Source organism: Alexandromys fortis, unplaced genomic scaffold (genome assembly GCF_014885135.2).
Source record: "Alexandromys fortis isolate MF-2015 unplaced genomic scaffold, M_Fortis_MF-2015_v1.1 scaffold_38, whole genome shotgun sequence".
Classification (NCBI taxonomy): domain Eukaryota; kingdom Metazoa; phylum Chordata; class Mammalia; order Rodentia; family Cricetidae; genus Alexandromys; species Alexandromys fortis.
The window spans coordinates 2,619,906-2,634,502 of NW_026067916.1; the positions used below are offsets into that span (position 1 = coordinate 2,619,906).

General features: G+C 43.3%; 1 protein-coding gene across 11 annotated transcripts in view; it reads left to right on the forward strand.

The window, feature by feature from the left end:
- Positions 1-14,597, forward strand: part of Cdk14 (cyclin dependent kinase 14) — a 575,534-nt gene that overhangs the window by 139,555 nt on the left and 421,382 nt on the right. For all 11 annotated transcript variants that reach the window (XR_007591247.1, XM_050139706.1, XM_050139705.1 and 8 more), the window contains one exon: positions 1,886-1,980. Coding sequence is in view for 10 of the 11 variants with exons in the window: in XM_050139706.1 (XP_049995663.1) it covers positions 1,886-1,980 (95 nt within the window). In the remaining variant the exon portion in view is untranslated. The remainder of the gene's footprint in view (positions 1-1,885; positions 1,981-14,597) is intronic.

Consider the following 14,597-nt stretch of genomic DNA (forward strand, 5'->3'; position numbering starts at 1 on the left):
TCATCAGTGGGTACACCTGGCTACTATGCCTCTCCTTCTCCCACAACCTCTTTACTGACAGTCGTTCACCACTAAGTGCAGGAGGCGGTGAGCACATTCTCTACTCACGGACTGTTGGCTGGGCCTGGCTTGTAAACACCAATACAGCAGGTACAGGCACTGTGAGTTCGTGATTGCCATGGCCTTGCCATGCTCAGAAGACCTCAGTTTGCAATCCTTTCCTTAGCTTTCAGATCAGCTCCCACTTCCAAAATATTTTTTGAACCTTAAAAGGGTGCTGTAACTGTCTTTAATCAGCCAATATTCTTAGTGTCTTGTGGAGCCAGGGGTCTCTGCATTCACCTCCACCCACTACAGAGAAAAGCTTCTCTGACTAAGGGTGAGAGTGGCCTTTGCATGTGGGTATACGTATAGATATCTAGAAGGTGGTTTGAATCTGTGCCATCTGAGCAATGTAGCAGTAGGTATCGCCCCTCCCGGGGAGAAAAGTCTTCTCCAGTCATGGGGTTTTGATCAGATGTATAGCATTAGGCCTGGATTTTCTCTTGTGAGCACACATCCAATCTAGTCAGAAGCAGTTGTTTATCCCCCAGAAGAGCTGACCACTGTTGTGCCAATGGGCACATCTTGACTGACAGGCTGGTTTCATGGTTCGTAGCGTCCACAGCTGGGTAAGACCACTAATGCTTTTACTCCCTCAACAGACCACAGGACTATCCAGCACCCCTGAAAGCTAGCCAGCAGGGAACGGGCTCAAGCTCCTTATTTTGCATCCAAGGCATGTGATGCCCTAGCATCTTTGTCATGTTGTTTTCCTGGTGACAGCCGGTCTTATGGGTGAGATGGCATCACAGTGTTGTTTAATTTGCATTTTCTTGATGGCTGAGGGTGTTGAACAGTTTCCACATACTGGCTGTCTGAAGTTCTACCTTTGAGAACAGTTCTATTTATTCACCTACTTATTGATTAGATGGGTTTTCATGTTTAATTCTTTGGGACCTTCTTTATTGCCTGTGTTAATCCCCTACCACATATCCAGTTGCAAAGCTTTCTCCCATCCTGTCGGCCGTCTCGCCACTCTGATGCTCGTCCCCTTTGCGGTGCAGACAGCCCTCGATTTCATTGGTCAGTCCTTAACAATTTTATGACCTGTGAGAATGCAAGGTTAGAATGATCAGTTATCTCTAAATAGTTGACGTTATCTATGTGATTTACTGATGAAATACATTGGAGGAGTACTTTCTGACTAAGTGTTATACAGTCATGGTTTGCTGTAGAGTAACACAGTATTCCCAGCATCAGCAGCTGTATAATACATGTAGTAACTACAGTCTCATTATAACTAGAAAGTCATAGATAAGATGACCATCATAGTAGAAATTTGTGCGTAGTCAATTGTGATTTTTGTACAACTTTCATGTATCACAAAATTCTTTTTGGTCCCTCCCCTACTGCTGAAACAAAGTAATAATTATTGTACATCAATGGGATGTATAAAATATGGGATAGAGTATGTTTGATCTGCATAGACTAGTTTATTAATCTATAATTTAGAATATTATGCCCAATGTGGAAAATGTTCATCACACATTGAACGTGAGAACACAGGTCATGAAGCATGTACATTGAATGTCACGACATCTCTATAAACAAACGATTTCCAGCAAGATAGCCTTGGGTGATGCTATACCAAAATATTTACAGTGCCACCTTGGTTAGACTATGGGCAAATATAATTCTCCGTGTGTTTGTATATTCTGAATTTGTACAATGATTGTTCATTGCCTTGTTTTAAAAATATTCTGATATCAGAAAATGTTGCTTACTCATTGTCAACAAATTGGTACTGAAACAGTGTTTTGTTTTCCCGCTGTTCCGTGTTTAGCCAACAAGTCCCAAGTTTGGAAAAGCTGACTCCTATGAAAAACTGGAGAAACTAGGAGAAGGATCTTATGCAACAGTCTACAAAGGGAAAAGCAAGTAAGTTAAATGTTTTAAAGAACAAGTCATATGTGCAGGGTATCTCTTCTCTTAATAGTAAATAGCAGCATAGTTAAAAAATTCAAATTTACTACAGGGTAGATTTTCCTTCTGTTTGGTTTCCTGACCTTTGTGACCTTGCTTTAAACAAGCCTGAAAGCTAATGGAAGTGGTATCTTAACGTAGCTTACTTTTTCTCAATGGAGCTAGAATCTTCAAATGAGGATTATTTTCCAGGTGAATGAGGCAAATAATTTCTCATGGTGGTTTACCATTTATTATTTTTTTCATTTTCCCCATTTATTGAAAATAGATTATTTTCTCATACAATATGTGCTATATACACTCAAAGGGCCCCCAGAACACTGAGTTAAACTCTGTAATATATGCCCAGGTAGCCTGGTGCAGACCTCTGTAGGCCCTGTGCCTGCTGCTGCTCCTGTCTCTGTGAGCTCATGTGTGCTTTGCTTAGTTGATTCAGCAGGTCTGTTCTGCAGCTGGCCTCCGTTCCCTCTGGCCTTAACACTTTTTTCTAACTCTTTGCCTTCTCTTGCCCAGGATTCCCTGAGCTCTGAGGGGAGGGATTTAATGGAGACATCCCATTTAGATTCTGTCTCCAATAATGTCTGTCTGTGGGTTTCTGCACCTTTTCCTGTCTGCTGTCAGAGGAAGCCTCTCTGATGATGCCCGAATGAGACGCTGATGTATGAGTATAGCAGAATAGCCTTAGGAGTTATTTTATTGAGTTGTTGTTGTTTTTTTTTTTTTTTTTTTTTTAGATCAGTAGTGTTTTGTTTCACCCTAGGTCTCTGTGCGCTCTAGTCTCTGCTTCTTGATCCCCCGACAGTGTCAGGGATTGTCTAATGCAGTAGGCCTTAGTCAAACCAGACATTGATTGCTACTCCTAAAGGTTCGGGGCTACTGTTGCCCCAGTGTATCTGGTCACATTGTAGGCCAAAGGTTTTAGGTCAGGCTTGGTGTTCATGCTTTTCTTTTGTGAACCTTCAGAGTGTCTTCTTGCAGCAAAGACCCTAGAATGTAGGGGTGAAGGCTCCCAGTAGGTAGCAGCTGGACTTCTCTGTATTCAGTGAGTTGTATGGATGTTGTAGGCAGCAGTGAGACTTCACTGTCAGTGTGCAGAGAGCAATCCATTGTCTTAGCATCAGCCTGGGTTGTTTGGGGGATTTTTTGTGATCCCCTTGGCCAATAAGTTCCACATATAGAAGCACCTTTTCCTCTTTCCCATAGTTCTTCTCCTCTATTACTTTCTTAAGATTAAATGACAGATGGTGTTCGTGTGTGTGTGTGTGTGTGTGTTTGTGTATGTGTATGTGTGTATGTACGTGTGTGTGCGTGGCTGGGCAGGGGATGGGGGTGGGGAGTGCCAGTAACTTTATTAGGACAACTTGCAGGAGTTTGGGCAATAGATATTTGTTTTTGTTTAGGAGCAAGGGTGCCTCAAAGGCAGCTACATCGCCATAAGGCCCTCCCTCTCTCAGCCTCGGAGTTTCCTGAAAGATGCCTGTCTGGAGATCTCAGGCAGACTGGCAGTCAGCTGGACAGCTCAGCTTCCTCTGCCCTACGACTGTTTACTGCTTTCATTACTCTGCGGAGGAGCCTTGTGAAGCAGTTTTAGTCCCCGAATCTCGTGAGCCTGCCTCTTCATCCACAAGAGAATGTTTCAATTCGGGTGAATTTTCCACACAAATATTAGTGACTGAATAATGATACTTTGATTTTCTCAAATTTCAAAGTGATTTTACATCAGAATTTTTTGTTTTATTTTATTGAAAAGTTTTTCCTATAATATAACCGGATTACTCCTTCCCCTCCCTTTGTTCCACCCATGTCCTCCCCACCTTCCCTTCTAGTTGGATCTACTCCATTTCTGTTTCTCACCAGAAAACGAACAGGCTTCTAGAAGATAATAATAAAATAAAACATACATCTCCCCTCAAAAAATCAACAGCAACAATGACAATGAAAAACAAAACAAAACAAAAAACCCAGACCACCACACCTGAATAGGACAAAACAAACCGAAGGAGAAGACCCTAAGAAAAGGCACAGGAAACATAGACACAGACCCACTCAATAGCATACCAAGGAGTCCAATAAAAGCTACAAATCAGAAACCATAATATATGCGTAAGGACCTGTAGGGCAAAAAGGTAGAGAAAATGTAAAAAGATAAAATTAAATAGAAAGGAGGAAAGGAGAGCAGGGGGAAGAGAGAGAGAGAGAGAGAGAGAGAGAGAGAGAGAGAGAGAGAGAGGAAGAACGATGGCCTTAAGTTACCTTCTCTGTTGTCTACCTGATGTGGAGCATGAGGCCTACCCTTAAGAGTGATTTCTCTCCCTAATGAGATTCCCGTGGAGAAACCTAAATCTTCATTCACAAGTGGTTATAAATAATCTTCTGGGTTAGGGATGCGGGCGTGTGTCCGCTTCTCCTCTCAGCTCTCGGACCCCATCTGGTGCAGACCTGTTCAGGCCCTGTGCATGCTGAGCTTAGATGTGTGTCCATCTTGTTGACTTTGAGGGCCTGGTTTTCCTGCTGTCTTCCATCATCTCTGGATCCTGCACTTTTCCTGCCAACACTTCTCTGGGGTTTTCTGAGAAGAGGGATATGACGGAGACATCTGTTTTGGGTTAGCATGTTCCAAGGTCTCTCGCTTTCTGCAAAATATCCGTATATTTGTTCTCATCTGTTGTAGGAAGAAACTTCTCTGGTTCTCTGGTGAAGGCTGAGCCAGGCACTGGTCTATGGGGATAGCAGAATGCCATTCGGAGTCATTTTTTTTATTGTTGTGTTTTTTTTTTTTTTTAAAGATATGGTTTTACCATAGGTGCTTAGGCTATCTAGTCTCTGGTTCTTGGTCACCCAAAGCAGTGTAAGGTGTGGGTTGCAGCTCGTGGGGATGGGGCCTCAGTAAAATTAGATATTGATTTGTTATTCCTACAAGCTTTGGGCCACAATTGCAGTAGCAGATCTTGTAGACAGGCCATCTAGTAGATGGAAGATTTGTAGCTGAGACGGTGTTTACATGTCTTCAGTGGTAGTGTGTGGAGTACCTTCTTATAATCAAGATGCTGGGCTGCGGTCATGAAGGCCCTAGGTGGGCCCCAGCTCGACTGCTCTATGTTCAATGAGTTGTGTAAGTGTTGTTTCAGGAATGGGACTGTGCTGTCAGTTTGTGGAGAGCAACCTATAATTTTAGCAACAGCCTGGGTTGTTTGGGGATTCTGATGGGACCCCTTTTTCCAACAACTCCATTAGATATAATCCATTCCCAGATAGCTAGTAGGGGCTACGTCTCGCCCATTGCTTGGTGATTTAATTTGATTGCTTTCATCTATGTATGTGGTGGTTTAAAAGAAAACGTTCCCCATAGGCTGATAGGGAGAGGCACTGTTAGGTAGGAGGTGTGGTTTTGTTGAAGTGGGTGTGGTGTTGATGGAGGAAGTGTGTCTCAGTCTCTTTCTGCTGCCTGTGGATCTGGATGTAGGACTCCCAGTAACCTCCCCAGCACGGTGCGTCCCTGCATGCTTCCCACCATCATGACTATGGACTAAGCCTCTGAGCTGTAAGGCAGCCCCAATTCCATGTTTTCCTTTGTAGAGTGCCACCATCGTGTCTCTTCCCAGGAGTGGAAACCCTCACTATGACAAGGGATGTGTTTTAGAAAAGCTTCTGCTGTATTTGGTTTCCATACCACCCCTCACATGGCCCTTAGCTGTACCTGTCTCTCCCTAGTTGGTCTTAGCTAATCAAAACCCACAGACAGAGTTAGGGGTTAAAGCTGAAGATCAGAGAATCGGAGTAGTAAGCCGCTAGAGAGATCTTTTACCTCTATCAAATGTTCAGACTGAAGGGGTGATTTCCAGACTGCCGAGACTGTACTCACCAAACCTCAGAACCCACACTCCAGTGAGTTCCTGTCTCTTCCCCTTTATGTTCTTCTCTCCACCCAACCATATCACTCCTATCTCTACCTCCCTAGTGCTAGGATTATAAAGGTGTGTGACTCCCAAATCCTGGCATTAAAGGTGTGAGCCACCACCACCTGGATCTGTTTTTGTATCATCTTGTGTAGCCCAGGGTAGTCTTGAACTCACAGAGATTCCTCTGTCTCTATCTCCCGAGTCCTGGGATTATAGGTGTGTGCCACCATTCCCTGGCCTCTAGTGGCTTGGTTTTGCAATGTGACCGTCAGGCAAGCTTTCTTTATTAAAATACAAATAAAATATCACTGCATCCCTCCCCTTCCCTGCTTTATTCTCCTGTTCAGCCTGCCCATCTATCCATAACTATCAATTTTATTTCCCTTTCCTAATAAGATCTATTTATTCCTACTAGTCCCTTACTCTATACCTAACCTCTGTGGTTCTATGGATTTAGCTTGCATATCTTTGATTTAATAATTAATACTCATATACAAGTGAATATATATCATATTTGTTTTTCTGAGGCTGTGTTGCCTCACATAGGGTGATTTTTTTTCTAGTTCCAACCATTTACCAGCAAATATCATTTAAAATAATGGCTTAGTATTACTATATTGTATAAATGTACCATTTTTTCTATCCATTCCTCTGTTGAGGGGCATTTAGGTTGTTTCCAATTTCTGAGTACTATGAATAGAGCAGAAAGGAATATGGTTTACCAAGTGTATCTTTGGTAGGATGAAGTGTCCTTAGGGTATATGCCCAAGAGTTATGTAGCTGGATATTGAGGTAATTCAAGTCCCATCTCGCTGAGGAACTGCTCTTCTGAGTTCCATATGACTGTACAAGTTTGAACTCCTACCAGCAGTGGAAGAGTGTTTCCTTTACTCCACATCCTTGCTATATTATTGAGCTGTCACCCATGTTACGTTTTTCTACCAATTTTCGTGGGCATAAGATGAAATCTGAAACTATTTTTAATTTTCATTTTCCTGATGGCTAAGGATGTTGAACATTTCTTTAAGTGTTTCTCAGCCATTTGAGTTTCCCCTTTGAGAATTCTCCATTTAGATCTGTACCCCATTTTTTATTGTGTTGCTTTCTTGATATCTACTTTTTTTTTACTGTATTTTTGATATTAGCCCTTGTATTTGTTGGATTTGTGTGTCAACCTGTCAGAAGCTAGAGTCGTCAGAAAAGGAGCCTCAGTTGAGGAAATGCCTCTCTGAGATCTAGCTGTAGGACATTTTCTAATTAGTGATCGCCGGAGAAGGGCCTATTCCATTGTGGGCTGGTGGTCCTGGGTTCTGTAAGAAAGCTGGCTGAGCAGACCAGGGGAAGCATGTCAGTAAGCCATCCTCCACGGCTTTGGCATCTGCTCCTGCCTTCAGGATCCTGCCCTCTTTGAGTTCTTGTCCTGACTTCCTTCAGTGATGAACAGCACTGTGGAAGTATAGGCTGAGTAAACCCTTTCCTCCCCAACTTGCTTTTTGGACATGGTGTTTCCCTGCAGCAATAGAAACCCTGACTAAGACAGCCTTCTATTGGATGTGTGGTTGGTAAATATCTTTTCCCATTCTGTAGGCTGCTGTTCTGTCTGAGGGATGGTTTTGCCATGTCAGTTTCTTGATGTCCTATTTATCAGTTGTTGATCTTAGTGCCTGTGTTAATAGTTTCTGTTCAGAAGTCTTTTCCTTTGCTAATGAGTTCAAAGATATTCCTTACTTTCTCCTCTCTGTAGTTCATTGTATCTAGTTTTATATTGAGTTCTTTGATCCATTTGGAGTTGAGTTTTGTGCAGGGTGATAAATACACATCTATTTTGAATCTTCTACATACAGCTTTTTTGGGGGGGTCTTTATGTGGTTTGAATAGCAGAGGAATTGGCCTCCTACAGTGAACTGGGCAGTGTTCCTTCTGTTTCTATATTGTGGAATAATTTGAGTAATATTGGCAATATCTCTTTGAAAAGTCTGGTAGAAATCTATGCCAAAACCATCTGGCCCTGGACTCTTTTTGTTTGGGAGAATTTTATTGGCTGCTTCTATTTCACTAGGGGTTTTAGATCTGTTTAAATTGCTTATTTGACCTTGATTTAAGTTTTGTAGGTGGTTGTATATTAAGAAAACTATTCTTTTCTTTTAGATTTTTCAGTTTGCTGGAGCACAGGTTTTTCCAGATTTGGATTTTTAAAAAGCCTTCCCAGACATATTTCTGAGGATCCCTTCTCCCACACTTTCCCATCTCTGAATGTTAGGAAGAGACTGTATTCAGTGACAAGAAGCTTATAGGAAGCTTCTGTTTTAGGAGTAACCCAAGGCAAAAACCTTGTTTCACCTTAATAACCTTACCAAATGATACTAAAAATAATTTTGAAACCGTCTCTGTTGTAATGTCTTTATAAAATCTATGACAGAAATTGAAACAGAACATGTAATGGAAAATTTAGATCTAATTTGGGTAAGAGTGTGTGTATTCATTTTTCTTCAGGGTTTTTAAATAAAGAGGATTAAGTATTTCTTATGAAGATTATGTGCTAAGAAATGCAGAAATATACTGTTAAGGGTAGTAATTGTGCTAACTGTGAGTGCTATTAAAGGGTTTATTTTTTTCAATATGGAGTCACATGATAGGGCATGGAAAAAAGTAGAGCCAGAGAACTATACTATTAATGACTTAACCAGGCAGCCTGAAGCATGGAAGGTTAGAGTAATGCTTTGTACAGCGAAGCTAGTTTTTGCAGAGGTTGTGTTACATGAGTTCTGATTGGCCTTAGCAATCACAACCTGGAGCCAGATATTGGGGTAAATGCTGAAAGATCAGAAAGAGACAGGAGCAAGGCACAGCCCACTGTTACCTTGCTAATTACTCCGATGAAAAAGGGCTGAGCTCCTGTCTCCTCCCTCCTTATATTCCTCTCTCCGCCCAGCCATGTCTCTTCCTGCCTGTCTGCCTTCTGGTCTTCAGACAAGCTTTATTTGTTGAAGTACAGACAAGATATCACTTCAAGGTTGCATCCCAAGCTTTTTATTCTTTCCTAAAGAAAATTAGTAGTAGGCATCATATAAAACTATTTTACATTTAAGACCAATGATGGGATGCTAACTAGCCATTATGAAGCAATTATTTGGTATACACCACACTACTTATTTTTATCTTATTTACCTCTTGCAATGATCTACAGATGATACCTGCATCACAAGCATCCCCATCTCACTTGTCAGCAGTCTTGCTGCATGGACTTTCATCAACTTTTTGTGCTCACACATGTTGTTAGTAGCAACACATGTTGAGCTCATGTCTTCTTGGCTGTAAGACATTTTGTTTTTCCTAATCACGACACCATTCCTTCTTATTATACAAGCTGTAAAGCCTTGGAAAGATTCGGTCCTTGTTGAATAATCCAGATGGTACTCACATATGCCTGACTTGTTTCAATTGTGATTCAGACAAAAGCAAACATACTATTTGATGGTATGGAAGCAAGCTCTCAGAACAGCCTGCCCACAAAAGATGCCTTCAGCTAATGTGCAGGTGAACAACTACTAAATGTTTAACATGCCGATTTATTTCAAAATCCTAGCGATTATTGAACATTTTCCCATTGATTGTTCCTGAATATAAAAAAGACATCACCAGTTCCTTTACTTTTTGAGAAGGATGATTCTGAACAGTTGATAGCTTCTGTTCCAGCAGTTTTTAAATGATCTTATCAGTGTTCTTGAGAAGTCTCGAGACTACTGGTCACAGGTAGAATTTAATTTCCTCCAGCAGGAGATGAAAGCTGTTGCTCCCTCACCAAATTTAAGAAGTGATAGGCTGCCTGGCTCCTTTCCTTTTATGTAACAAGGTCTGGATAAGACTACAGCTATGCACTTGTCCTACAGGAGAATTTAAGAGTTGAGTTCTTTTGGTGCGTTCCTAGAATGGCACACAATTAAAGGAGCCTTTTAAACCTTGGGAGCTTGTTTCTGCACTCTTCCACATTCTCTCCTAAAGGTCAGTAGCCCTGGCTCTACCTTGGAACCTTTTTGTTTAGCCTTCTCAGTTTTTCATCATCTTCCAGAAAAGCTGCTTGAACTTTGAGATTCCCGTGATTCTCCATCTGTGAGGATTTCACACACATGGTCATTGTGCTGATATATGGGTTTCATGTTTAGACTTTACCACCAGCCTGATTGTGGTTGCTGGCCACGGCTGGCAAAACAGAGAAGCACCCATTTGGTGGCTTAAACATGAGACTTTTGTTGGGTCTTTATTCCAGTTGTAGAGCGGGACGTAAAAGGTCAAGGGACGGCAGTTTCCTCCTTCCAGGTCTTCTGAGGGGAGTGTGCTCCATTCCTCTCTCTAGCCTTGGAGGGTTGGTGATCTTGTGGTTTCTCTCTTGTGCATTCATCACACTGGAAACAGTCTGCTTTAATCTCCACAGTCTGCTTAGTATGCTTGTCTGCCTCTGCCGGTGTTCCTTCTGAGTCGGGACATCGATCCTATGGGATGAGTGTCCTTCTTAGTGACTTCACTTTATCCTGATGGCTCTTTGATGACTGGTTTTTGTTTCACTCTTCTTCTTTGTGTGTGTATACATATATGTATATGTGTATATATATGTATCCATGGATGACTTCCGCTGCATATGTATATGTAGGTTAGAGGGCAATATCAGATATTTTTCTCCATTGTTGCTCTTCTTAATTTGAAGACAGGGTCTCTCACTGAACCTGGAGCCTTCCGTTTAGGCTAGAGTAGCTTGCCAGTAAGCTCATGGGATCAACTGTTTTTGTATTACCAACTCTGGCATTACAGTTGTGTGCCTCTGTTCCCAGCTTTTCCATTGGCGCTGAGGATCCAAACTAAAATCCTCATGCTTGTATACCAGGCATTTAAACAATGAGCCATCTTCCCAATCCCCAAGACCATGTAGTCATATAATGTCCCTTTCTAAATTTAGGCATGGTTAGAATGTAAACATATATTTTCTTGGAGGACACTGTTTAGTCTTCCAATTTGGCGGTGCATTCGCAACAGTCTTCTTTTAAGATATAAAAACAAAATATAACTCAATAAAATATACAAATACAAAACAAAATCCACCACATCGAAGTTGAACAAGGCACACTAACAGAAGGAAAAGAGCCCAAGAGAAGCACAAGAATCACACATTGGGGAGTTCATAGAAATAGTAAACTGAAATCTATACAGAATATGTAGAGGACTTGGTGCAGAGCCGAGTCAGCCTGTGCCTGTTTCAGTCTGTGTGAGTCATCTGAGCCTTGACAGTTGACTCGGAGGCCTCATCCTCCTGCTGACTCCCATCTCCTCTGGCTCTTAAAGTCTCTCCGCCTCCTTTCTGTGACTTTCTCTGAGCTCTGAGGGGAAAGTCTGGAACTTACTCTGTGGACCAGGTGCCCTTGAACTTTCTTTCAGTAATCCTTCTGGCCTTGTGCTCCCAAATGCTGGGGATTTCAGGTGGGCACACTTTCCCAGGCCAGGACTTGATGTACATTTTATAATATAATGTATTTGTTTGTTTATTTGTGTGTGTGTGCCCCAGAGGAGGTGGGGTCGGGCACATATGCCGTGGTGTGTACGTGGAGGACAACTGTGGGAGAGGGTTCACTCCTTCCACTCTGTGGGTCCTGAAGATTAAAATCAGCCAGGCTTGGTGACTACGGACTTTACCTATGTTGCTAGCCCTTGTTGATATTTTTGAAGTTTAGTTAACCAGTGTTATAATTATCCCCCTTAACGATGCATTAGTTAATTTACTCTTTGCTATGGCAAGAGAAGGGACACAGCAGCTTGAGGAAGGGTGCACCTTTCTGGCTCACAGCTCAACACAAGTGGCAGTTGGAAGCCAGAGAGCCGTGAGTGCTGCTGGCATTATTGTTCCCTTTTCCCTTAGTGTTGGGTGCAAACCTGCAGGATGGTGCTGCCTATGTTTTGGGTGGGCCTCCCCATCCCAGTCCCAGAAAGACTCTCAGAAATACTTACTCAGAGCCATGCCTTTTAGGCACTTCCAGGTCCAGTCAAGCTGATGTCAGCATGGTGCAAGAATATCCCGGCCAGCAGGATATGAACGGGGGTCCCTGATAAATCTGGAGGAGAGGAATGAAAGGGCAAGAGACACAAAAAACGACAACAAGACAGGATTTCTGATCAAGCCGTGCTTTATTATTTCTCAGAAGCTTTTATATAGCAAATGGGCAAGGGGGAGGGGAGGGTGTCAGGTCTGCTGGAATACTGGTCCAGAAACAGCCCTAGCTGATAAGGAAATACTGAGGGTCTGTGATTGTTGACTAACAAAGGAAATGCTAATTGTTTCTAAAGCCTGGGGCCTGTGGGTCTCACTTGGCTAGGCGATAGGATACCAGGTTGATTTCCTAGGCCCGAATTTACCCTGCAGAGGGGATAGAGGTGAATATTTTACTTATCTTGTGAGCTTAAGATGGCTGTAAACAAAATACAGATCTCAAAAATACAGGTCTTTGCTTCCGGCTTCTCCACCCTTTTTAAGTATTAGAATGAGGCAAGTTAAAGCTCATCTGGTAGATGAGCGGGCATTAACCAGCATGTGTGTGTGTGGGGGGGGGGGCGAGCAGAGGCCCCATCATCCCATGTCTAATTGGTGGGGGAATTTTCTTTCCAACTTGGTGGAGGAATTTTCTTTTCAGAGTTACAGGTGTCCTTTTGGGGAGGAGAGAGTGTTGTTCCTTGGAAACTACAGCTCCCAGACTCCTCCTGGAGTACAAACACCTTGGCGCGCTGGCCACGCCCGGGTGAGGGTCATTCCTCCCAGATAACCTTGCCCCCCCCCCCCCCCCCCCCCCCACCCCCCCCCCCCCCCCCCCCCCCCCCCCCCCCCCCCCCCCCCCCCCCCCCCCGCCCCCCCCCCCCCCCCCCCCCCGTTAAAAGCGAGCGTCCACGAGGTTTCGCTCTCTCGCCCCCTCTCTCTCACCCCCTACCCTTGTGTGTCTTGCACATCCCATCCCTTATTGTGTTCCCCTCTCCCCATTAAAGCGCATCCACGTGTCCCGTCTCTTCTTTGCGTCTCGCCTATCCTGTGTTTGTCCACACACCCACGCCGCCGTTTTTAAAGGAATAATAGAGAGTCTGGGTTTTTATGTCAGTATCTCTGCGCATCAATCTCTATGCAATCAGGCATGTTCCTCAGGAGACCCAGAGACAGAATGCATGGTCCTCTCCCTGCAGTGCTTTGCCTCCCACCCCTTGCTGGTGCCCATGCCTGTCATGGACAGACACACGTACCTCTGGGTTTTATGTGGCTCCTATAGGAGACTCGCTCTCAAGGGGCTCTTCTTGCCCTCGATCAGCCAGATCAAGCAAGTGATAATGGAACAGAATGGGCTTGGATGTCAGAGTCCACCTGTTCATGAACAAACTTAGTGAGCCTATTAAGGGCCCACAGTCCAAAAGCCATCAATAATAAAAAAAAGGGGGGGTCCCAAAAGGGAAGGTAAGAGGGTGGTGATGCAGGGGGAGGTGGAAAACCAGTTTTTGAACCTCCTCTTGCTCTCTCTGTTTTTTTTTTTCCACTCTAATCCTTTTCTGACCTTAGCCATGCTATCTCCAACTCTCCCGGTATGATCAGTATAAATACAACATTTCTCTTTTAAGACAGTATAAAGGGATCAAAATCTAAAAATTTTAATATATGCATCAAACCCAAACATTTTACAGGGTGTGTCAAATTTTTCTCAACATCTAGAAGCAGTTACAAATACCATAAGGTCAATTCCAGTAAGAGTACAATGATAGACATTGTTGTTATTAAATACCAGTTTCAGTCTCTGAGCAATAGTCTTAACTCCAGTCTGTCCCCTTCTTAAGTGAAGAGGGGTTAAGATGGCCGTAAACAAAATACAGATCTCAAAATACAGGTCTTTGCTTCCGGCAGAAGAAAACAGTACCAGATGTGGATTCGCTCTGAGTAAACTGAATCTCATTGTCATCATCATCATCACAGTTTGCTGACATTCTCATACATGTATATAATATGTTCTCATTATTCTCTCCCCAGCATCTCACCTCCCTCTGATCCTCCCTCCTACCAGTCCTTTGCTAAGATGCATTACTTCTGGTTTTGTTTCCTCACTAGTTTGCTGTGGCCCCTGGGAAAAGAGACTTGTTAGAGACTGAGAGTAGAATTTGTCTGTGTGTATAAAGGTGAACATTTATTTAGAAGGCAGTTTGATGCTGTGGTAATTTAGCTGAAAAACAGTATTAAGTCCTTCTGCTGGGGCCGAGGGCCTCCCTAGCCATGGGCTTTTGACCAGGTATAAGGTAATAGGCATGGGTTTACATCCGTGCAACAGGCTGTAAACCGATCTGAATCGGTTGGTCATCCCCAGAACTATCATGCTAGTACCGCAACAAGTGGACACATCCTGCCCGTAGGTAGGTATCGTAGCTCCTGGGATTTAGCTAAAGACAAAGCTGCCAGCTCTGTTCCATCTTGATTGCGGTGCACCCAAGGCGTGTGGCGTTTTCCAGCAATCGAGTCTTATCATCTCGAGGAGCGTGGCTGAGAGAAATGGCAACAGTCCGTACAACTCATTGGCGGTATGCTGTGCTTGGCCATCAGGGTTTCGTTTAATAACCAATGGCTTCAGGATGGAACTTAATCTGTAAGAGCGATGGTACAGGTACATG